This window comes from Prionailurus viverrinus, chromosome A1, assembly GCF_022837055.1.
Source record: "Prionailurus viverrinus isolate Anna chromosome A1, UM_Priviv_1.0, whole genome shotgun sequence".
Taxonomy (NCBI): Eukaryota; Metazoa; Chordata; class Mammalia; order Carnivora; family Felidae; genus Prionailurus; species Prionailurus viverrinus.
In genome coordinates this window covers 83257591-83282774 of record NC_062561.1, presented here as the reverse complement: position 1 = coordinate 83282774, position 25184 = coordinate 83257591, and the positions used below count along the sequence as shown (strand labels likewise).

General features: G+C 39.4%; 1 protein-coding gene across 3 annotated transcripts in view; it reads right to left on the bottom strand.

The window, feature by feature from the left end:
* CDC16 (cell division cycle 16) overlaps nt 1-25184 on the bottom strand; it is a 47231-nt gene that overhangs the window by 17337 nt on the left and 4710 nt on the right. For all 3 annotated transcript variants that reach the window (XR_007156209.1, XM_047877431.1, XM_047877562.1), the window contains 12 exons: nt 24386-24545; nt 23341-23432; nt 22527-22660; nt 21619-21698; nt 20527-20576; nt 19273-19346; nt 17416-17541; nt 7016-7168; nt 5630-5693; nt 3165-3226; nt 1916-2051; nt 113-203 (listed from right to left, as the gene is read on the bottom strand). Coding sequence is in view for 2 of the 3 variants with exons in the window: in XM_047877431.1 (XP_047733387.1) it covers nt 113-203; nt 1916-2051; nt 3165-3226; nt 5630-5693; nt 7016-7168; nt 17416-17541; nt 19273-19346; nt 20527-20576; nt 21619-21698; nt 22527-22660; nt 23341-23432; nt 24386-24545 (1222 nt within the window). In the remaining variant the exon portion in view is untranslated. The remainder of the gene's footprint in view (nt 1-112; nt 204-1915; nt 2052-3164; nt 3227-5629; nt 5694-7015; nt 7169-17415; nt 17542-19272; nt 19347-20526; nt 20577-21618; nt 21699-22526; nt 22661-23340; nt 23433-24385; nt 24546-25184) is intronic.

The window sequence follows — 25184 nt, the reverse complement described above, 5'->3', positions numbered from 1 at the left end:
TAGAAAGTTAAACTTAAAAACTTACATGAGATGTGAGAAACCTAAACAGAGATATACAACAATCTAAAGAATGGGATGCAATGTCAATCAGAGTAATTAATTATAATCTTACCAATGTAAGCTTCAGAATCACCAATGTACATCTCAATGCAATGACCAAGCATTGTAACAGAAAATGTATCATCCCGCCTAAGACCAAGGGCCTGCAGAAAAGATTCAGCATGGTTATTACAAGAAAATGTATTTCCTTCTCTTTCATTTAAAAATATTCCTGCAGGACTCCATTCAAAACACTACAGGGAATCAGAGGGGGTGGGGGTGGGGGGGCTACAAGAGTGGCCATGAGTTGATGTCTGCTGCAGTTGGGCGATGGGCACATGTAGGGTTATCACACCACTGTTTATGTTTAAAATCCCAGTCCTCCAAAAAGATTTTCAAAACTTTGTCTCCACATAGAGCCTTCTAAGTCTTCTGCATTAATTACATCACAGAAGAGAGGTAAATTATAGAATCTTCAAATACACACATTCGAAATATCACACAAACCAGAAAAGCTGCCAGTCCACACTTCTGCCTAGCTTAGTATCCTAGTTATCATAATGGCATCTTCAGGACTTGATCTCATCTGAAAATCTCTAACCAACCCTATGCATTTTCTCAGATTTTATCTTTCTCTCCAAATACCATTATTTCATCAATTCTAACACCCATTTTTTTTTTTTTTTCATTCTAACATTTCTGAACTTGGGACGCTTTAAACTACTGGTGGTTTCTTACTACTGCTGTCAGCTGGCCACAGCTGTGATGAGGGTGTTTTGCGTGGGTAGCCACGGTGATGTACAGACTAGATTTGAAACCACATGAACACTCAAAAATACAGGAACTGAGACTGTTGCCTAAAATCCTTGCGTTGACACCTTCTGGCAGCATAAGATTTGCATAGTCAACACCTTTAGGAAAAACCTTCAAGATCAGGGTATACGTGCCAGCCCCAGGAAAACAGGGACACTGACCGCCTGGTATGAAAGTGATTTAAAAGAACCAAACTCTGAATGTAAAGAATAGAGCATCTAAAGTATTTATTTCACTTATATTTTCTTTTTTATGTAGATACTAGAGTCATCTCTGAAAAAAAACCTATGTCCTAATATGCCCAAAAAGAGTGCCCCAAAAGAGTGCTTTTTCTAAGTACCAAAAAACTGAGAGATTGGAAAGAATTGTGTAAAGTTGAAAGGTTTGTCTGTGTGTTGGGGGGCGGGGCACCCAACCTGCTTACTGATGGTGTCTTAGGTCTAGTGAAGTATGACGTGAGATTCTTTCCTTGTGATGACACAGATGTTTTGTTCACCAACTAAAGTGATCCAAGGTGGGGGCGCCTGGGTGGCTCAGTCAGTTAAGCAGCCAACTTCGGCTCAGGTCATGATCTCTCGGTCTGTGAGTTCGAGCCCCGCGTCGGGCTCTGTGCTGATAGCTCAGAGCCTGGAGCCTGTTTCAGATTCTGTGTCTCCCTCTCTCTGACCCTCCCCTGTTCATGCTCTGTCTCTCCCTGTCTCAAAAATAAATAAAACGTTAAAAAAAAAAAAAATTAAAAAAAAAAAAAAGTGACCCAAGGACTTTAGGACTTTAAGTCCTAAACAGAGAGACCAGAATTTCTTTTCTCCTGCCCAGACGTGATGCCCAGCTCAGATGAGGCCCACAAACCTCATGCACACATGTATGTCTGACTGCACACTTAGGACCTAAGTCTCACATTTGTCTCTAATTTGATGAGTATCACACACACATGCTTTTCTCTGGAAAGGAAAGAAGAAACCACAAAGTCGTCTGAAGAATTTTAAAATGATAAATACAATGTTGGCTAGAAAAGATCTTCTCAAAAAAAAAAAAAAAAGTGGTAAATGTTAACTAGACATACTGTGTGGAAATAGTCAACAGCATTTTCAAAGTTGCCCATCAGACTATGGATATACCCTATGGCAGAATAGGTAGACGCGTTCTGAGGAATTAACACCAGTGCCTGACGGTGATAATCCAAGGCCTCGGCATACTTTCTGTGAGAGAAGAAAAGACAGGGAGTTGAGAGCAGAAAGAACGGGAAGAAAGAGAAAACAATTAGTGGGTACAGTGAAAGTACTGACTTTCTAGATCTAAGATGAGTATTCATCTATGTGCCAACATCAAAAACAATCTGGTACATCACAGTAACCATCCAGAATGGTTATACCACCTTCGTGTACCTTGACACCTTCCTAAATGTATCTTCCTGCCCTTCTCACCCAGCCAGCTGAAGGTGCCCCCACAGGGACACAGGTGGGAGACATGAGCCAGAACATAACCTCTGGCCCTGGGTCCTGTGCCCCACCACACTGCAAGGTCTCTTTTGGGGCCAGACAAACCTCCCACACTGGGGGTGGTTAAAAGCAATCAAAGGTTTTTGCTTTAAGGTCCAAAGAAGTCACTTGAACAGCATTTTCCTAAGTTCTCTGGAATTCCTGCCCTGTAAAATCTTTCGTGAGAAGAAGGTTCAATAAGGTTTGGGAAATGCTGCAGCTCATAATGAATACTCAAGACACCAACATATCCTGAAATAGAAAAACCTATTAAATTTTGAGTAACCTAGAGTTTCCCGAACATATTGAGCCAAAGAATCTATTTTTGCAATGCTGTTTATCACATCATAAAACTGGAAACTAGAGAAAAACAGTAAGTTAGAATATGGATATGGTTTTAAATAAACCCTACTGTCCTAATTCTTCCAAATTAATTTTGAATACCCATTTTTTTATCTAAGAAAATGAAATTTATTAGAGAATTGTAATTCTCTATATTTCTAAAATAAAATTATACTACCAGGGATAATAAAAAAAGAGATACTAAAACTCACTAGAGATAATTATTTTGATGCTTGCTGTGTCTGAGAAGCAAAGTACAAAGCTGGAGGACCTCAAAATAAAAATATGGGAAAAGAAGGGTGCCTGGCTGGCTTAGTTGGTAGAGCATACAACTCCTAATCTAGGGGTTATGAGTTCATGCCCCATGTTAGGTGGAGATTACTTAAAAATAAAAACCTTAAAAAACAAAACAAAACATGGAGAAAGGCTACACAAAATTAAGTAAACGTTTAATCGCAAAGAATGTTTCTGCAAAGGTCCTAGTTCACTTACTTAAGCTTCCTGCAGACATGCCCCAAGTTGTTCAACAAAGGCTCCCATTTGTCAACCGTCACCTGAAACACAGCAACACCAAACCCATGACTCATGTGCCACTTTCCAGTCACGCCCATTCAACCACACCACTGCACACAGTGAAGCAGGCCGCCCTCTCTGGCGGTGACTGCACAGCACAAAGCAGAGTATTTGTGGATTCTCCATCTTTCTTTCCTATTAGAAGAGACTTCCTGAGGATGCTGTTATTTTATTAGCACAACACTGTTAATGAGCCCGTCTGTGCTGACATTCAAATTCTGTATCTTGAGCCCAGAGCTTTCCATCTGCCTACTAAACATTCCCACTTGGAAACCTCATAAGCACTGCAAATCCAGCATGCCACCCGTTCATCTCTTACCCTCTCTCCTGCCCTCCCAGCTCCCCAACCTCATGCCCTTCTAAGTGCCTGCCTCTCATGCCCGGCACCCATGTCAACCCTAACCCCTAGCAACTACCGAAGGCTTATTCATCAGCTGCCCCAGCATAACGCCAACCTCCATGTAACAAGTCTTGTCTGGGCCCAACCACCTCAAGATAAGGTACAAGGCCCTTGACGATCCACACTCAGCCCTCCTGACCCATTTCTTGACATTCTCAATTAGCTCCAACTTGGCACATACCATTCTCTATACCTAATACACTCTTTTCCTCACTTCTGCTTGGCAAAACATATCTGCTCATGTTTTAGGACTGAAATGTCACAACTGTATCCACGAGGTTTTCTTGGCCCATCCTCAAATTCCGGTTAACTGTTCCCTTGCGTGAGTTTCTTTATTTCCTCAATCATGGCCTTTTTTGTGCACTGTATCATTACTGCCAATTTACTTATCTGCAATCCCCAACAGGTCTAAGGCCAGGAGCTATCACGTCAGTTTCCTACTTCCTCCCAACACCTAGCTCAGAGCTTAGGACACAGTCAACACACATCAGTCAGTCTGAGCTAACCAGGCAACAGATCTGAGCCATAGTCTCCAGCTCCCATGAGCCTGGCTCCAGGAGGTGTGGCCTATGAGAATGGAAACAAACCCTTCATGGTTCTTAGGCACATTGCTTCCCTTTGGCTGTTTGGACATTTGCTGTAGTTTACAACTGAAGGCAAACAGTATTTCCCCCTTTTCACATAACTTTCAGTAGCACTGGGCATTTGTACTTAAAGCCATTACTGTAAATTTCTGCAAGGCTCCACAGTGCTCTCCGATCATCAACGAATGATGCTGATGCAGCTGGTCCCATTAGAGCAGCAAGGCCCTAAGGTATCCTACTATGAAAACTAGCAAGGTGGTATGTGGCCATCCCATATAACAAAAACACATTTATTATCCAGACCACCCAAGACTGAGCTGTTCAAGACCCTGTTTTATAGGGGTGCCTGGGTGGCTCAGTTGGTTAGGCATCCAACTTCGGCTCAGGTCATGGTTCGTAGGTTCAAGCCACACACCAGGTTCTCTGCTGTCAGCGCAGAGCCTGCTTTGGATCCTGTCTCCCTCTCTTTGCCCCTCCCCAGCTCGCTCTGTCTCTCAAAAATAAATAAACATTAAAAAAAAAAAAGAACCTGTTTTATATAAAAGATGTGCCAACACACAGAAATACAGTGTTTTTAAGTTCATATGTATGACAAATAAGAGACTTGGCAGGGACCCCAAGGGAGCTGTGTCTGTGTCAGTGAAGGGAACCAGCACCAAGGAAGATGTGGGTTATAAGCAAGGCGGCCCAAACAGAAACAGAGTAAAAATGGGAAGTGACAATCAGAATGGCACAAAACAAAATAGATGTGAATAAAAAGAATCAAGAACTAGAAGAGTAGCAATATGCAAATCCCTTACCTACAGAAGTTGACAGTATCTAAAATTAATATTATTTTAAAAAAATACCCACATATACACATCCAAGCTAGCAGAAGGTTAATTCATGAGCACACGTCTTTCATATGGTAGAACCTAGCAAAATGCCTCAAACCTTGAGAGGTCTAAATATGTAATAACTACAAGGTCAGGAAGAGCCATGATAGGTCTGAATAAAATGATACCTGGCCTTATTCCCACAGAGGTGGGTGCTGTATACTTACCCATTAATTCAAGAGGAGCCTCTTCAGTTCTAGAGGACATCTTATGTTAGATGCTACAGTGCCCACTAGTATCCACTAACTGTCACATATTCCCCATATCAAAAAATCATCAAATATATTCTGATTACTCCCACATATCAAAGCCTCCTAGGAAGCAAACAGTTGACATCTACCTTCTCAGTTAGAAACAAACTCATTTTACACCATGCAGCAAAATAAATGCCTGAAATTCAAACATTAACAAGACATTTGCCATGATAAATATTAGCTCTTTATCTCCCAGGCAAGACTTTGTCCATATTATTGTTCTCATTCAACAGCAAACACACACAAGAGTTACAGATGTTACATAAGATACCTCATTCCCAATTGCTTTAATTTTTTCCAATGCATCAAGAAACCACTTTTCAGCTGTTTTCCATCTAAAATAGAGGGGAAAAGGTTGCAGGTTATTCAAAATTAGCAAATATAAACATTTTAAGAAAAAACGAGATAACCTTCTGTAAATAGTTATTAAAATTCAACTTTAAAGGTGAAATTAATGAATTTTATGGCATTAACATTATAGGAGTTCAAGATTTTAGGATATGGTTAATCATCATTATTCCTGGTAATTACATTCTATAAAGTCAATGTGAACACTGCCTTAGCAAATACTGAACTACTGCTCCTGGCAAAAGTACAGGCTCAGGTTCCTATAAACCTCTGGTCAACCATTCAACATATAACCTGTTTTATATGTGTTTCTGTTGATCGATACCTTATTTAACATACAAACTGATTTACTGACACTGAACTCACAGCCAGCAACACAGCTCATCTAACACAGGGTCATCACAGCCTTCTTGTGTTTACGGTCACTAACAGCACATCAGCACGAGGCTTGGGGATCATTTCAAACAGTGAAATCATCAACAAAAAACACAAAAATGCGAAAAATGTGGCACTGAAAAAAACCCCACAAACTCATTTACAGTATGAGAGCAGAAACAGGAAGGCAGAATGTCACTTCTGACCTTGGCTGGGAACGTGCATGTAAGTATGAAAGTACTCCAGGAGCGGGCCCTGGGCTACAAACCAACAGGCTGTATATTACGTCATTTTACAACAGCTCCAAACTTGCTTTTGTAAACACTAGATAATCCAATACTTAGAATACACACACATGCCATAAAAAACACAGTAGTACTAATTTGTTGTTTTTAAATTTATGTATAATTTAGTGCAAAGCACTACAGACATTTTTCTCTTTAGAGCATGATACTGAATTATTCTACAAATATCCAAGGTTACACTAATGCCTCAAATGACCAGGAATCTGGGCCATTCTAATTAGTTTAATTTTTGGATTAACTTCATTTCTGTTTCACAGCTGTGGGCAATCTCCCTTCAATGTATGACTCCAACTCCTAACCAACAAGGAGATGACTGACTGAGGGTTCTGCAAGGCCTCCAGGCACCCTACAGGGTGTGGTTACTGGACAGTCAGCAATAACTGTCCAGTCTTGGAATGGAGTCTGCAGGAGCCCACCTCCCAGGGGACCAAAACCCCAGTACAGTATTTTTAAAGAATTCCACAATAACACTTTCTATTTTTTTTTTCTAATGTCTGCCTCCTTCTCTTCAAATAATACACATTTAAAAACAAAAATCTATTGAAGAGTCCCTAATCACTTAAACTCTAGTGACTGGTTTTATTTCATTTACAGAAAGAAAACAGGGTTTTGGGCCTTTCAAGACTTACTCGCCATTCTGAAATGCAACCACGCCAACCTCGTGCATAACAAAAGGGTCTTCTGGTGCAATGCTTAGCGCTTGGCCAAAGAATCTTTCAGCCAACTTTGAGTTATTGGTCAATCCATATTCTAATCCGATGTAGAGCATTGGCAAATGACACCTAAAAACATTGGAGAATTTCACATATCCAACACCTAAAACTTTATAATTCAGCAGAAATTAATTTACCAACTTCAAATCCTGTGTGCAAAATAACTTAAACATAGCCCAAAATAATGTGTTTACTTTTTTTCCTAACACTTCATTTACTAATACGTAATAAATGTCTAATAGGTTTTCAGACCTGTTAGAATCTATCACTTTCAGACCACTTCTAGAATCTATCAGCAAGCTACTTACTTATCTTTATTTTTCATCATTCTACAGTAAAAACAAAAAACCCAAAACTCTCCTAAGCAGAAGGGCAGGTCTGTGCTTCCTGTTTTCTTCTATGATGCTAATGTCATACCTTTGGCCTTGACTGTCTTCCCCCTCCTCTACTATTTATCCTTTGTGACATGTTCAAGTGACCCTTCCCTTTAGGAAATGCTTCTGACTTTCTAACCTAAATGGATCTCCCTTGTGTCCATTCCTATTATCTCAATTACTATCAGTTCTATCCCCAAGGGTTTCAAAAGTATGTCATGTATACCCCATTTTCACATCCTCTGAAACAGTTGTAGGTACAGAGCAAGTACTAACCACTTCTTAACTGAATCTCTTGCCAGACCAGTAATTACATTAAAACAAACAGAATAAAATAATATTTTTTTGAAGATGAATCTAAGAAAGTCTATAAATACTAACCAACAGGTTGATAGGTGCTTTGGTTTTAATCAAGAATCAGCTCAGGTGAAGAGTCTATCACCTACAGATAGGTTCATGAAGGACGCGTTAAAAGGATTTACCTGGAGGAAGTACTTCCACAATGGCCAAGTAAACACCTCCCAAACTTGACACCAGAAAAGCAGTATCAACACTGCCTAATTGTCAAAATAAATTTTTCAGAACTTCAGAAGCTAACTAAAGGCTTACAACAATCTGAGGGTTGTTTACTACACAAAGACAGGTGAAACATGCAAATACCCAGGAAACAATTGGCAATCCAGAGGAGTGGGTAGAAAGCAGGCAATAGAAACTGTCCTGACAAACACCAGATGTTGGATGTACTAGACAAACACTTTATTATTATTTTTAGACAAACACTTTAAATAAGCTATTTTAAATATGAAAATAGAGGGGTGCCTGAGTGGCTTAGTTACGCATCTGATTCTTGATTTTGGCTCAGGTCATATATCTCACGGTTTGTGAGATTGGGTCCCACATCGGGCTCTGTGCTGACAGACAGCCAGATCCTGTTTGCGGTTCTCTCTCCCTCTCTCTGCCTCTCTCTCGCTCACATGTGTGAGTGCACACACTCTCTCTTTCTTCTTTCTCAAAATAAACAAACATTTAAAAAACTATATGAAAACAAAAATATAAAATCTCAAGTTGAAACGTAAAATAACGAAAAGGGTTGTTCAGTAGAAGGGTTCAACAGCAGTTTGAAAAGGCAGAAGAATCAGTGAACCTGGAGTTAGGTCAACTGACATTACCCAGTCTAAGGAACATAAAGGTAAAAGAATAAGGAAAAATGAACAAAGCTTCAGAGACCTGTGGGATGCTATCAGGCAAACCGAAATATACACGATGAGAACACCAGAAGGCAAAGGGAGACAACAAGTGGCAGAAAGAATATTAGATACTAAAGAATATTTGGGCCCAAAACACCTCAAATTAAAAAAACAAACAAAAAACTCCAAGCAGGATACTCAGAGATCCACACTTAGACATATTATAGTCAGTCAGACTGCTGACTTTAATTTGTAACATTTATTTATTTTTTGAGAGGGAAAGACAGAGCATGAGTGGGGGAGGGGCAGAGAGAGAGAGGGAGATAGAGAATCCAAAGCAGCTCCAGGCTCCGAGCTGTTAGAACAGAGCCTGATGTGGGTCTTGAACTCAAGAACCGCAAGATCATAACCTGAGACGAAGTTGGACGCTCAACCGAGTGAGCGCCCCAGGCACTCCCAGACTACTGACTATAAAGCAGTAAGAAACTACAACCAGTGACGTACAAGAGATTTCCAATAAGATTAACACCTGACTTGTAATCAAATACCTGGACACCAGGAAAGGCAGAGGGAGGACATTCAAGGTGCCGAAAGAAACAGAGCACCAACCAAGAATTTCATACCCAATAAAACTACTCTTGAAAATGAGGGTGAAATTAAACATTTCTCAGAGAAACAAAAAACTGAGAAATATTGTTGAAGACAAGAGACACTGAAGGGTGTCCCTCACGCTGAAATGAAAGGAGACTATACAGTAACTCAAATCCCACATTTAAAAAAAAGGAATTTAGAAGACTTCAGTCTGACTTCGGCTCAGGTCATGGTCTACCGGTTTGTGTGTTTGAGCCCCATGTCTGGCTCTGTGCTGACAGCTCAGAGCCTGGAGCTGCTTCGGATTCTGTGTCCCCCTCTCTCTCTGCCCCTCCGTGACTCACTCGCGCTCTCTCTCTCTCTCAAAAATAAATAAACATTAAAAGAAAAATTTTTTTAATCTTTCAATACTCACTCTAAACGTCAATGGACTCAATGCTCCAATCAAAAGACATAGGATAACAGAATGGATAAGAAAACAAGATCCATCTATATGCTGCTTACAAGAGACCCACTTTAGACGCAAAGACACCTTCAGATTGAAAGTAAGGGGGTGGAGAACCATCTATCATGCTAATTGTCAACAAAAGAAAGCCAGAGTAGCCATACTTGTATCAGACAATCTAGACTTTAAAATAAAGACTGTAATAAGAGATGCAGAAGGGCATTATATCATAATTAAGGGGTCTAACCATCAAAAAGACCTAACAATTGTAAACATTTATGCTCCAAATGTGAAACCCCCCAAAATATATAAGTCAATTAATCACAAACATAAACTCATTGATAGTAATACAGTAATAGTAGGGGACTTCAACACCCCACTTACAGCAATGGACAGATCATCTAATCAGAAAATCAACAAGGAAACAATGGCTTTGAATGACACACTGGACCAGATGGACTTAACAGATATATTCAGAACACTTCATCCTAAAGCAGCAGAATATACATTCTTCTCCAGTGCACATGGAACGTTCTCCAGGATAGACCATATACTGGGACACAAACCAGCCTTAAGTAAGTACAAAAAGACTGAGATCATACCGTGCATATTTTCAGACCATAACGCTATGAAAGTTGAAATCAACCACAATAAAAAAATTTGGAAAGGTAACAAATACCTGGAGACTGAAGAACATCCTACTAAAGAATGAATGGGCTAACCAAGCAGTTAAAGAGAAAATTAAAAAGTATATGGAAGTCAATGAAAATCATAACACCACAACCCAAAACCTCTGGGACGCAGCAAAGGCAGTCATAAGAGGAAAGCATATAGCAATCCAAGCCTTCCTAAAGAAGGAAGAAAGATCTCAGATACACAACCTAATCTTACGCCTTAAGGAGCTGGAAAAAGAACAGCAAATAAAACCCCAAACCAGCAGAAGACAGGAAATAATAAAGATTAGAGCAGAAATTAATGCTATCGAAACCAAAAAACAGTAGAACAGATCAATGAAACCAGAAGCTTGTTCTTTGAAAGAATTAACAAAATTGATAAACCACTAGCCACTTTGATCCAGAAGAAAAAGGAAAGGACCCAAATAAATAAAATCAAGAATGAAAGAGGAGAGATCACAACCAACAAGCAGAAATAAAAACAATAATAAGAGACTATTAGGAGCAACTATATGCCAATAAAATGGGTAATCTGGAAGAAATGGATAAATTCCTAGAAACATATACACTACCAAAACTGAAAAAGGAAGAAATAGAAAATTTGAACAGACCCACAACCAGTAAAGAAATCGAATTAGTAACCAAAAATCTCCTCCCAAAAACCCAAGAGTCCGGGGCCAGATGGCTTTCCAGGGGAATTCTACCAAACATTTAAGGAAGAGTTAACACCTATTCTCTTGAAGCTGTTCCAAAAAATAGAAATGGAAGGAAAACTTCCAAACTCTTTCTATGAAGCCAGCATTACCTTGATTCCAAAACCAGACAGAGACCTGACTGAAAAGGAGAACTATAGCCCAATTTCCCTGATGAACATGGATGCAAAAATCCTCAACAAGATATTAGCCAACCGGATCCAACAATACATTAACAAAATCATTGACCACAACCAAGTGGGATTTACACCTGGGATGCAGGGCTGGTTCAATATCCGCAAAACAATGTGATTCATCCCATCAATAAAAGAAAGGACAAGAACCATATGATCCTCTCAACAGATGCAGAGAAAGCATTTGACAAAATACAGCATCCTTTCTTGATAAAAACCCTCAAGAAAGTAGGGATAAAAGGATCATACCTCGAGATCATAAAAGCCATATATGAACGACCCAACGCTAATATCCTCCTCAATGGGGAAAAACTGAGAGCTTTCCCCCTAAGGTCAGGAACACAACAGGGATGTCCACTCTCTCCACTGTTATTCAACATAGTATTAGAAGTCTTAGCCTCTGCAATCAGACAACACAAAGAAATAAAAGGCATCCAAATTGGCCAGGAGGAGGTCAAACTTTCACTCTTTGCAGATGACATGATACTCTACATGGAAAACCCAAATGATTCCACCAAAAAACTGCTAGAAATGAACCATGAATTCAGCAAAGTGGCAGGATCTAAAATCAATGCACAGAAATCGGTTGCATTCCTACACACCAACAACGAAGCAACAGAAAGAGAAATCAAGGAATCTATCCCATTTACAATTGTATCAAAAACCATAAAATACCTAGGAATAAATCCAACTAAAGAGGTGAAAAATCTATACACTGAAAACTATAGAAGCTTATGAAAGAAGTTGAAGAAGACACAAAAAAATGGAAAAAGACTCCTCCTGGATAGGAAGAACAAATATTGTTAAAAATGTCGATAATCCCCAAAGCAATCTACATGTTCAGTGCAATCCCTATCAAAATAACACCAGCATTCTTCACAGAGCTAGAACAAACAATCCTAACATTTGTATGGAACCAAAAAAGACTCTGAATAGCCAAAGCAATCTTGAAAACCAAAGCAAGGGGCATCACAATCCCAGACCTCAAGCTGTATTACAAAGCTGTCATGATGAAGACAGTACAGTACTGACACAAAAATAGACACTCAGATCAATGGAACAGAACAGAGAACCCAGAAATGGACCCACAAACGTATGGCCAACTAATCTTTGACAAAGCAGGAGAAAATATCCAATGGAATAAAGACAGTCTCTTGAGCCAGTGGTGCTGGCAAAACTGGACAGCAACATGCAGAAAAATGAGCCTGGACCACTTTCTTACACCAGACACAAAAATAAACTCAAAATGGATGAAAGTCCTAAATGTGAGACAGAAAACCATCAAAATCCTCGAGGAGAAAGCAGGCAAAAACCTCTCTGACCTCAGCCATAGCAACTTCTTACTCAACCCGTCTCCAGAGGCAAGGGCAAAGCAAAAATGAATTATTGGGACCTCATCAAAATAAAAAGCTTCTGCACAATGAAGGAAACAATCAGCAAAACTAAAAGGCAACCATCAGACTGGGAGAAGATATTTGCAAACGACGTATCAGATAATGGGTTAGTACCCAAAATCCATAAAGAAGTCATCAAACTCAACACCCAAATAACAAATAATCCAGTAAAGAAACGGGTAGAAGACATGAATAGACACTTCTCCAAAGAAGACATCCAGATGGCCAACCAACACATGAAAAAATGCTCAACATCACTCATCATCAAGGAAATACAAATCAAAACCACACCTGTCAGAATATTCGGCTTACATTAACAACTCGGGCAACAACAGATGTTGGCGAGGATGCGGAGACAGAGGATCTCTTTTGCAGTGCTGGTGGGAATGCAAACTGGTGCTGCCACTCTGGAAAACAGTATGCAGCTTCCTCAAAAAATTAAAAATAGAACTACCCTACGACCCAGCAATTGCACTACTAGGTATTTATCCAAGGGATTCAGGTATGCTGTTTCGAAGGGACACATGCACCCCAATATCTGTAGCAGCACTATCAACAATAGCCAAAGTATGGAAAGAGCTCAAATGCCCATCGATGGATGAATGGATAAAGAAGTGGTTTCCATATACAGTGGAGTATTACTCAGCAATCAAAAAGAATGAAATCTTGCCATTTGCAACTACGTGGATGGAACTAGAGGGTATTATGCTAAATGAAATTAGTCAGAGAAAGACAAATATCATATGACTTCACTCATATGAGACTTTAAGGCACAGAACAGATGAACACAAGGGAAGGGAAACAAAAATAATATAAAAACAGGGAGGGGGACAAAACAGAAGAGACTCTTAAATATGGAGAACAAACAGAGGGTACTGGAGGGGTTGTGGGAGGGGGGATGGGCTAAATGGGTAAGGGGCATTAAGGAATCTACTCCTGAAACCACTGTTGCACTATATGCTAGCTAACTCGGATATAAATTAAAAAAAAATTTTTTTTAAGTAATTTAATAAAAGTTACCACCGAGGTAAACACAAGACAGTACAAATATATTTTGTTTGCAATTCTTCTACCTGATTTAACAGATAACTGAGTAATAGAACAATCATAAATTTGTGTTGGGGGCTTACAATGTGTAACATGTAATCTGTGTGATAAGAGCACAAAGGAGGCAGAAAGAAACAGAACTGCAGAAGAGTAAAATTTTATACAACTGGAATTAAGTTGCAGTGGTAAAGTAAGAAATGTATTTGGTCTTCCCCTTGGTTCTTGATACGGAGCACCTAAAAACCCTTGCAATTCCCTTAGTGACAGGAGTCTCTTTGGTATTCACAGTGACCCCTTTTGATCACACCTGAGTTTATACTAATGAAGGTGACTCAGGGTAGGGCCCCAAAACAGCCTTGTAAGGGGCTGGTCACCAGGAGGACCAAGTGATAAGAGGGTGGGAACAAAAGTTCCAACTGACTTCCCATGAAGGGAAGGGCCGGAAATTGAGCTCCATAAAAACTTGCGAACAAAGAGACTGAGTATCTGGGCTGCTGAACACAGTGCACTGCCAGGAGAGTGGCTTGCCTGCAGAGGGTGTGGATACCTTCTGTCTGGCTATTCTGGAGTATGCCCTTTATAATAAGCCAGAAGAATTAAGTAAAATGCCTTCCTGAATTCTGTGGGTCATTCTGCAAATCACCAAATCTCAGGAGAGGGTCATGGGAAGCCCCGATTTCTAGCCAGTCAGAAGTGAAAGTGGTCTGGGACTTACCACTGGCGTCTGAAGTGGGGAGCGGCAGTCTTATGGGACTGAGTGCTTAACCTGTGAAGGGTCTGTACTAAATCCGGGTAGTGTCAGAACTGAACTGACCAGTCAGAACTGGACCCAGCTAGTGTCCAGATAATCAGAGAATTGGTTGTTGGTGCTGGAAAGCACCCTACAAACTAGACTCTTTTAAGATGTTAACTGTAATCCCCAAGATAACCACTAAAAACTCAAACCAAAACAAAAGGCTCAAAAAATATAGTATAAGGAAAAACCAAGGAATTAAAATGGCATATTACAAAATATCTAACAAAAAAGGTAGTAACAAGGAAGAACAAAAAAGACATAAAAACAGAGCAAATGGTAAACATAAATCCTACTTACCAGTAATTACATAACACAGTAACACATAAAATTCCATCAGAAAGAAATTGGCAGAACGAATAATAAAACAATGATCCAACTACATATTGTCTATAAGAGACCTACTTTAGATTTGAAGACACAAGTTAAAAGTAAAAGGAAGGAAAAAGACCATGCAAACAGTAACAAGGGAGAACTGGTGTGATTATACTAGTATCAGACAAAATAGACTTAAGACAAAAGCTGTTACTGGAGACAATGAAAGACCTCCTATAATAGTGAAAGACTCACTGCACTCAAAACCTAACAATAGAGACCCAAAATACATGTAGCAAAATCTGCCAGAATTGGAGGGAAAAAGACAAAATTCAAAAATAATGGTTGGGAGGTTTCAACAGCTCACCTGCCACAATGGATAAAATAACTAGGCAAAAGATAAACAAGGAAACAGAAGACATGACCAACACTAGAACCCAATCAGACCCAAGGGACTGCAGTACAACAATCACCCCAAAAAAGCAGATTCTCAAGTGCACCTAGAACATTCTCCAATAGACCATGTGAGGTCATAAAACAAGCCTCAATAAATTTGAAAGGACTGAGATACATAAAATATGCTCTCTAACCACAATGGAATTCAATCAGAAATCCTAACAGAAGGAAATTTGGGAAATTCACAAATACATGAGAATTAAACAACATACTCTTACATAACCAGTGGCTCAAAGAAGAAATCATAAAGGAACACTTCGAGTATTTACACAATTTCAAACATTTATCCAAACACAGGGAAGTTAAGAGAATGCAAAGTTGTTCTGATGGGGAAGAAATGAAAAGAATAATGCTTATCTTGGTGAGCGGATTTGAAAATTTACTTGAATGTAGTTTGTTACATTGCAAAATTTTGTAATTAGTTTTGATTCTTAGGTAGAAACTAACAAACAAATAATAACTATTCTGGGTTTGTGAGCACCCAGAAAAAATAAATAAATAAAATAAATAAAATTAAAAAGCACACTCTAGCCTGTGTTCATAAGAAACAACCCAAGGGGGCACCTGGGTGGCTCAGTTGGTTGGGCATCCGACTTCGGCTCAGGTCACGATCTCACAGTTTGTGAGTTCGAGCCCCGCGTCGGGCTCTGGGCTGACAGCTCAAAGCCTGGAGCCCGCTTCAGATTCTGTGTCTCCCTCTGTATGCCCCTCCACTGCTTGCACTGTGTCTTTCGCATTATCTCAAAAATAAACAAACGTTAAAAAAAAATAGTAAGAAACAACCCAAGGTAAATTGCAGAGACTTTTTTTCCTGCCAATTGACCAGATTGATAGATTAGAGGTCTTGGTAGACACGGGAGCCAAGTTTTAGCAAAACACTGGGAAAGAAAGGTCTCACACATCACAGTGGATAAGCTGGAGAATCATGGACTCTCCATGATTGGTACTGAGGACCATTCAGGTGGGTCAGTAACTGCTGAAACCATTTTAACCTGGAGAACTATTTCTAATAATACGTTGGTATTAGGCCTGAATTATATATCCTCATCCTGACCAAATTCATATATAAAGCCCTACCCCAGTGACTACACTTAGAATGCTTGTAAGGAAATAGAAAAGGTAAATCAAACCTAACGAGATGACGTTCAATGCAGATAAATATATGATCCCACTTCTGAATACTATAAGCAAAGAAATTAAGGCAGCTAACTTTTACTGACTGCTTTCTGCATGTCAGACATTGTTCCAAGTCTTTAACTGGTATTGTCTCAATTATTCCCAGGAATAAGTACTGCAATTCTCCCTATTTTTCAAGAGGGTACATACTTGGCTGAGACCCCCAGGAGTCTGACTCCAGACCAGCCCTTGGAACTACTGCACTCCTACTACCTCTCCAGAAACGGACACAGCCCACACAAAAGAACACCACATGGTAGGGCTAGGACAAGTGTTAGGCAAGTCCAAAGAGAGTTGACAGGAGAGCTGACTCCCCACCACAAAGTAAGATACTCTTAAGGTGCACTTATATCACTTAATATCAATACTCTTAATATTGATATACATCTAGAACACTGGAGGGGGTACCTGGGTGGCTCAGTTGGTTTAGTGTCTTGACTCTTGATTTAGGCTCAGGTCATGATCTCATAGTCATGAGATGGAACCCCGCATCAACTTCTGCAATGACAGCACAGAGCCTGCTTGGGATTCTCTCTCTGCCCGTCCCTCCCTGGTTCATGCGCACACGCGCATGCTTTCTCTCATAAAAATAAATAAAAAGTAAGTAAATAAAATCAAGAACGCTGTCAAATACAGTCCACAAAACCTACATCAAATACCTTTTGGACATAAATAGGATATAGATAACATATTTGCTCACGAATACTTTCATTCCTGCATGAGAAGGAGCCTCTAACCCTCCTCTCTTCCCTCAGCTTAATTTCCTAGTGCCATTCTGTACTGGTGAAAGTGACCTGCTAGGTCAAAACCACTACACCAGCCTCTTTCCCTCCATGTTCAATCATAAGCTACTAACAAGATACAAATAAGATATTTTTGTTTAGTTCAGCAACCAAATGGCAATGACAGTAATAACAGAATCGTCATTCTGTTAGCAAGAGCAGCCCTTCATGGATTTCACCACGCACTCTGCCGTACCCTTTCATGAGCTGCGCGGCTGTGAAGTAAGCAGCCATGGCCTGGTCATGCTCGCTCTCAACTGCAAATGAGTGTCCGTACGCTACCCACGCAGGCCCGTAAGTCTTCTCAAGTGTTGTCGCTTTGCTGAAACAAGAAACGTCATTCTAGTGAGAGATTCATTCTTGTTAATTTTATATAAGCTGATAGCTTCAAGGATATTGGAATTAAATAAATGAGCTCTTAACATATTAAATATTTACATAACAATTGTTAATCTCATTTGAAATAAAAGAATGTTTAATAGTACAAGCAAAATTTTAAGACATTTTAAGAGAGGTCCACAACTTTTTAGGTCCAATAGTTGAACCCACTGGCACTCTGTATTTACAAATACAAATACACTCTGAATTTACAAATATTACTTAATCCAGGAGCTTTGTTTCAGTAATTGTGGTAGCAACAACCATTTAATGAGGGCATATTTTACATCAGACTCCATGTGAAATGCTTCATGTGCATCACCTAGTAACTTACAAGATAAATCGTTATTTGTATTTTAAACATCAGTATACTGAGGCTGGGAAGATTAAGTGACACCCTGTGGACGGCAGCAGGAGAACACCCTGGTCCTGCAGACTGCACCACACAGTCTAAGCCGTCATAAGTAGTCTTCAATCAGCAGACACCCGGTGACCCAGGACACCCAGAATAAAGAGAACACACCACAAAACAAGGAAAATATAAACGATGAGATGCCCATTTCCCAGCATTTTATTTTCTAAGTTTTCTATCACTCAAATGTTCCTTGATTCACATGGAGTCCATCACTAAATCAGAGAAGCACAGTTCAGAGGAACTATCACATCTGAATCATCTGCCTACTCCAGGAAAAAGCACAAGCAAGTTCTTCTAAAATGCTTAACATTCAACTGACCAGAGAACTCCCTGTTTTTCCGAGTGCAGGATCCTTATGAGTCATCCTACCAATTTTCCTAACAATCCTGGGATACAAGTATTGTATCATTCCCATTTTTAAAGAAGAGAGGGTCAGAGGTTATTAACTTTCCCAAGGAATTACAGCTAGCAAGTGGTAGGGCTTGTATTAGAATTCAAATCTATGTCCAAAGTTTACACACTTTTTCTTAGATCCACTTTCCCAGTTTGTTCATGTGGCTGAAATCACACTTATAAAGTAGCTTGACTGGGCTGCACACAGCAGATCCTTTTATAAACCAGTTCACTATGACAAGAATTCTGTTTTATAGTCACATTTAGTGACCCTAATCTCATGTAGTTTCATGTAATTTCACAAGTATTAACAAAAGAAGTCCTAAAGTTAAAAGGTGCCGAGTATCTCTGTAAATGAAAAACAGGACCTTCCAAACGTCTATTATTGTTTCATGTTTTTTCTCACTTATAATTTATACACATCGTAAATTCCTTGAGAATAAGGTCTACACCACTGACTTTTATATCCCCTCATGACATCTTATAAAAAGGTATGTAACTGGGGCACCTGGGTGGCTTAGTCAATTAAGCAGCTGACTCTTGATTTTGGCTCAGGTCATGATTTCACAGTTCGTGAATTTGAGCCGCACGTCAGGCTCTGTGCTGACAGGGCAGAGCCTACTTGGAATTCTCTCTCTCACTCTCTCTCTGTCGCTCCCCTGCTCTCATGTGTGCACTCTCTCTCACTCTAAGATAAATAAACATAAAAAAAAAAAAAGGTACATAATTGATGCAACTGAACTGAATCTGAAAAAAATTATTCTTTCATACTGCTTTTAAAGTACTTAATTATCGTATTAAAAAGGATGCACAAGAAATCCCTTACTACAGGCTCATTACAGAGGGAGAAAGACAACAGATCCATACCTGAGGTATCTTCTGGCATGTTCATTTTTATGACCAACCATGAGATAATAGCATCCCACTGCAAACCAAGACACCTAAAAAGTTCAAAATTTACTGTGACCAAAGTTGCTTGATTTGGAACTGGAAATCTCTAACATACCAGGCCAGAGGGTGGACTACACATTCCATTATGCATTCTAGCTCAAGTTATTCTAGTTCAAGTTAGAAACTTCTCTGAGACAGGCTGTCTACTAAGGGTCCTAGATGAAAAAAGAACAGATTCTCCCTCAAAGTGCCTTCAACGATGTCCCTGCAGCATTCGATACAAGATGAGGTTCCTTCACACTTGGTACAAACACCAGCCTGAGTCGTGTCCTCCCTGGCTCCACCCAGGTTCTCACCAGCACTATGCAGGCTCGACCTCATTAGCAGACTTCTCTTACACTGATTCTACCTCTTTCTAAATTATTTTCATATGGCCAAGGGCAGAGATTCTTGGGTGAGGCTTAGGCTTTGATCCCTAACTTCTGTCTCTAAGGACACAGTTCCTGAATTAGTTTTAATCTCTGGGTCCCAGTTGTGTTCCAAGGTAGCCTAAGAGACCCAATGACCCAACTGCTGCACAATTCAGTAAGTTATGCTGTACGTGCAAGGTGAGGAAGCCACCAAGTAATTATTAGCATCACTTACGAGAGGTGAGAGTATGACTTTCATTTTCAACATTTTATTTTTCTGTATATCAAGTATATTAAAATAAGCATATATTATTTCTGTAACCAGAATAAAAGGATTTTTGTTTTAAGCTAGTTTCAAGATACTTAAAAAAAATACTTTCATGGATTGAAAAGCTAACACTACTTCTAATTATCATAGCACTAGGAGGTCCTCCTCCAACACCTTAAAATAAACATTATTTGGGGGTGCCTGGTGGCTCAATTGGCTGAACATCCGACTTCGGCTCAGGTTGTGATCTCATGGTTCCTGGGTTCGAGCCCCGTGTCAGGCTCTGTGCTGACAGCTCAGAGCCTAGAGCCTGCTTTGGATTCTGTCTCCTTCTCTCTCTGCCCCTCCCCTGCTTGCACCCTGTCTCACTCTGTCTCTCAAAAATAAATAAATGTAAAAAATAAAAATAAATAAATAAATAAATAAATAAATAAACAAACATTATTTGCTTGAACTTAAATATAAGTCACTACCTAAAAGCCAGTTAAGTATTTTTTTAGAGTTCAGGTAAGAAAAAAACACCATAAGAAAAAAAGGTTTACATTTACTTACAGGATTACTAGGATACAGATCCACCAATTTATGAGAAAGGTAGAAAAGTTCTACATTAAAAAAAAGAAAAAAAAGAATTAGATCCAGTCAATTTTAAGATATGACTTTCCTCTAGTTACAACTCTTCACGATCAAACAAATTTATTCTCATAGTAACACTTTCATAGTTTTCTATTTACTTAATAAAATATACAACTACTACAGTTGTTTCATTCACAGCCCCCCACCAACCTCTTACCCTACAAGTGGACACTGAGTGCTTCTGGAGTGACTGGAAAACTGGACGAGTCTCTCATGATAAAGCACGTCATGGTGCTTGAGAAGTAATTTCAAAGCTCTTCGCTTATCTTCATAACTGGTATCACACACTCTGTGCCCTTATTATGGACCATCTTAACTACCCATAACCAATTTGAGTGATCAAACTTTCAAGTTTCAAATCAGCAAGATGATTTCTTCTTGAGTAACGTGTAAGTCCTAACACATCATGATGAAGTTTCCTATGTGCAGATTTGGATCCATTAGACCAGCACAGCTGGAGTGTCCGCATCTCCAACAAGCTTCTAGGAGATGTGATGCTGCTGGTCCATAGACCATACCCGGAGCAGCAGGGGTTTGGAATTGGAGTGTCAGGCTTTTTAAACTCCTGACACAGCTTAAAAGATTTAAGGGGAAATGACATCCAAACATAACTGAATTGTTTCTGAAATGTTAAAGTATAGGAAACACAAGCAAAAACTCTACCCCTACCCAGTTTCTAAACTATTTTCTATCAGTTTTCTATCAGTTTTCTTAGGATTTTACAAAAAAAAGAAAAACTATCTGCCGATACTCTAAAGCTTATACAACTTAAACCATAAAGTACATTTGACAACAGGAAGCAAGGGAAAACAAACACTGTTCTGTAGGCGTAAGAGAATTGATCCTCAGTCACTCTGATAAGCTTTTCTTACACTAGCTGTTACTTTTGTCAGAGAACTCCATTATGTTGTTAACTGCAATCTCAATTATCCAGGACTTGTGAGACATAATTTCAAGTTACAGAAAATTTTTTTGTCTTAACAATTATTATTTTGATTTAAAAAAAATTACCATTTGCTTTATTCAGCTCCACAAGTGTCCCTATATGTACAGGTAAACAGTTTGCATGGAAAGGATCTTTCTCCATTACTCTGAAAGTCAAAGCAACATTTACCATGCCAGAAGGAATACATAACAGAACATACCTCATTAAAATAGCTATGTCTAAACAGTCATTACATCTTTATGTAAAATACTTTTTTTACTTTTTTAACTCCATTACCTTCAGGTTGGCTCAATTAAGGTAATGATTATCTTATAAATGAAAGGGAAAATTCTGGTTTATTTAGAAGGAATAAAAATAAACACTATCACGTACATTTATTTTAAATCAACAGAATTACAAAATAAGCAGTCTAATTACTAAGAAGGATTAAAAACAATATGAAATATTAAACAGATCGTAAGTATTTGTCAATTAATATTTTTGTGAATTCAAGGATGTTAAGTAATCCCAAAGATCTGTTAAAAATAGCATATGTAATTTAGCTACAAGACAAGTTTGAATCATGAAAACTGGTATGGTGGAGGCGGCAGGGAGATGGCTTAGCTACTTAGTAAGCCTGACTGAGCACCCAGCATCTACAGGATTTGACTAGTCCCTACTTTAACAAAGAAGGGATTTTATGAGACTATGTGCCAGAATGGTATTTTCAAATTTGCAAATTATAAAACACTGAGACGAGGGAATTGTCTATTCCCAAGGCAATGGACTAAACCGATAAGTGCCCATAAACCTGTGTCTGTAAACTGCTCTTTTAAGATAACAATAACCCTTCTAGTAAACTCTGCGAATTGTAAAGGCAACTTCAATTGTCACCAATTAGTTCAAGCTTATTCACAAAGCAGCCCTACATACTTCTTAGGTAAAATGAGAATGGACTCTATGCTCCTACACAGAAATAAGTGGATATACTTACACAGAAGTAAGCTTGTAGCACATTTTAAAATCACAGTTATAATAATGTCTTTCAGCCAAAGACACTACCACATCCAGATTCTCCTGCAAACCATCTACAGACTCGGGGAGGACAGTTTCACTGGGTTTATTATACTGCAACAGAGAAAGGGAAACATGAACCCAATGTGCAGTACAAATCAAACGGCAGACTCGATCTGGCCCAATGGCTCAAGGGTTTACACAGGGCAGGTGTGAACCTCTGGGAGCCCTGACTTTATATCTTATCAGCCCTCCTCTCAATCAGCTGGACTCTCTTCTCAATTTTATCACGGAATTCCTGGGCAGGAAGTATTTTACAAATCAGAAGTTCAGGGGCGCCTGGGTGGTTCAGTCAGTTGAGCATCCAACTTCGGTTCAGGTCATGATCTCACAGTTTCTGAGTTCGAGCCCCACGTCAGGCTCTGTGCTGACAGCTCAGAGCCTGGAGTCTGTTTCAGATTCTGTGTCTCCCTCTTTCTTTGCCCCTCCCCCGCTCATGTTCTGTCTCTCTCTCTCTCAGAAATAAATTAAATTAAAAAAAAAAGTTCACTAAGCATAAGAAAAAAATCCTCATTTTCACACAACGTCCCACTTATGTTACAGTTCAATCTTTTAGCATAAGGAATCCCTAGAAAAAAGACATGTTTTTGGACGCTTTTTAAGGAATCATATCATCTATTCTTGCAAATGTGCTAATAAAAATTAAGTTTTAAAAATTTAACTAGTAAAAGAATAGATGCCAAATTTAGTAAAATAGTTACATAAAGCAAAACTAATTTTGTGTTTTTACTCACCTTTTTTAATTTGTTCTCAAATAGAAAGCGTAGCAATTCCTGTTCTTCAGTACAGAGCTTGCTAAGAGGTAGTGACTCAAGAAGTTCTTTCTCTTAAAAATGTTAAGAAAAAAGAATGTCCTCACAGTATTTATGGGGGTAAAAAGGCATCAATAAAAAATATTCTTCTATAGTTCTTGGTCTAAGTAAATCAAACTCAAAAGAGAGAATAACAAGATCAAAATATACTTGAAAATCTAAGACAGTGGTTCCAGACCCAGGTGATAAGAACCACCTGGAGGGTTGAGCCATGAAGCCTTTTAGGCGATTCTGGTCACCACCAGATGCAAGAACCACCCGGCCAGTTTCCCAGCCTCAGCACTGCTGACACTGTGTGGATAATTCTGTCGGTTGGTTGTCCCACACCACCACAGGATGGTTAGCAGGATCTCTGACCTCCACCCACTAGATGCCATTAGCAACCTCCCATCCCATCCCCAATTTATAAAAATCAAGTGTCCCTAGGGCACAAAATCAACCTGAGAACTACTACACTAGATAGACTAAAATGTGCTTGAACCCCACTAACACAACATCCCTATTTTCTCTGTGTTTCTTGCACATATCCACCTCACATTACTGCGGACATACTAGGTCTGTGGTTGGTTCTCAGTCTAGCTGCACCTTAGGGTCATCTGAGAGCTTTAAAACATCTGACGCCAGGGCCCCACTGCCAGAGATTCCATTCCACTTGTCTGGAGCTGGGACCTGCACCCTGATGTTGTTAAAGGCTTTGAGGTAAAGCCATGTTGGGCATCTCTGAATCAGATACTGAGATCTTGGTTTACACTACCTCAAGTTACTTCCCAAAAAGATGGCCTCACCACATCACAACCCTAAAGATTCTGACAGCAAAGGGCACTGCACAATCCACCACTGTCCTTTGCAATGTGCTTCAGGTCTGTTTAAACATGCATAGTCTGCTCTTGACTGTAAAGGTTTCAGAGAAAAAAAAATCCAAGTGATATTAATTGTGCTAAACATGAAAACACCTGAGTTTCCAAACCTTCTTGAGCTGTCAACATGTGGTGTGATGTTAAAAGATCAAATGCTTCAAAACAGTAGGCATCCAGCTTCAAAGCTTCTTTGTAGCTATAGGTAGCTAGGGCTCGGTTATCCAGAGCATCATAGATTTTCCCTCGTAAAAGACAAATAGAACTCTTTATCTGTTGGAAAAATATGATGAGTCATGTACTAAATCAATACGTCGAAATTTAATTTTTGATCAGAATGATCTATTATCTTAAGGCTGAGACTTCTCTTGACCTCTAAAATAATTTATTCAATCCCAACAAATTAACAGAAACAGGAAAGCGAAGTAAAACTTCTCTATCTTCCCTAGGCTCTCCTCACTTCAACAATCTTTAGAACTATAGCACGTCACTGCTACTTGGTTCCTTATCTGTTCTGTCTCAAAGAGGGTAATGATTTAGATAGCAAGCAGAATACAAATATTAAATTAAACTCAGACAGTTTGATAGGCGGGTCGCAATGAAAGGATCTTAGTAATAAACACTGAAAAACTGGTGGCAATAAGGTACCACGATTAGGGTCATGAACTTGTAGCATTGGACAGACCTGAGTTAAAACCCCAGCTCTGATGCTTCCTAGTGACCCTGGACAAGTTTCCTTTCCTCATCTAACTTACAGGGCCCTGTGAGAAGCAGAGGTGCTAGTCTTCTGCAAAGCGAGTACATGTGAGGTGTTCACAGAGTAGCCACCTCACCACTACCACTAACAAGAGGATGTGGCAATCCAACCTAGCAATCCAACCTAGATTCTAGACTCTGAACCTCAAGAAACAT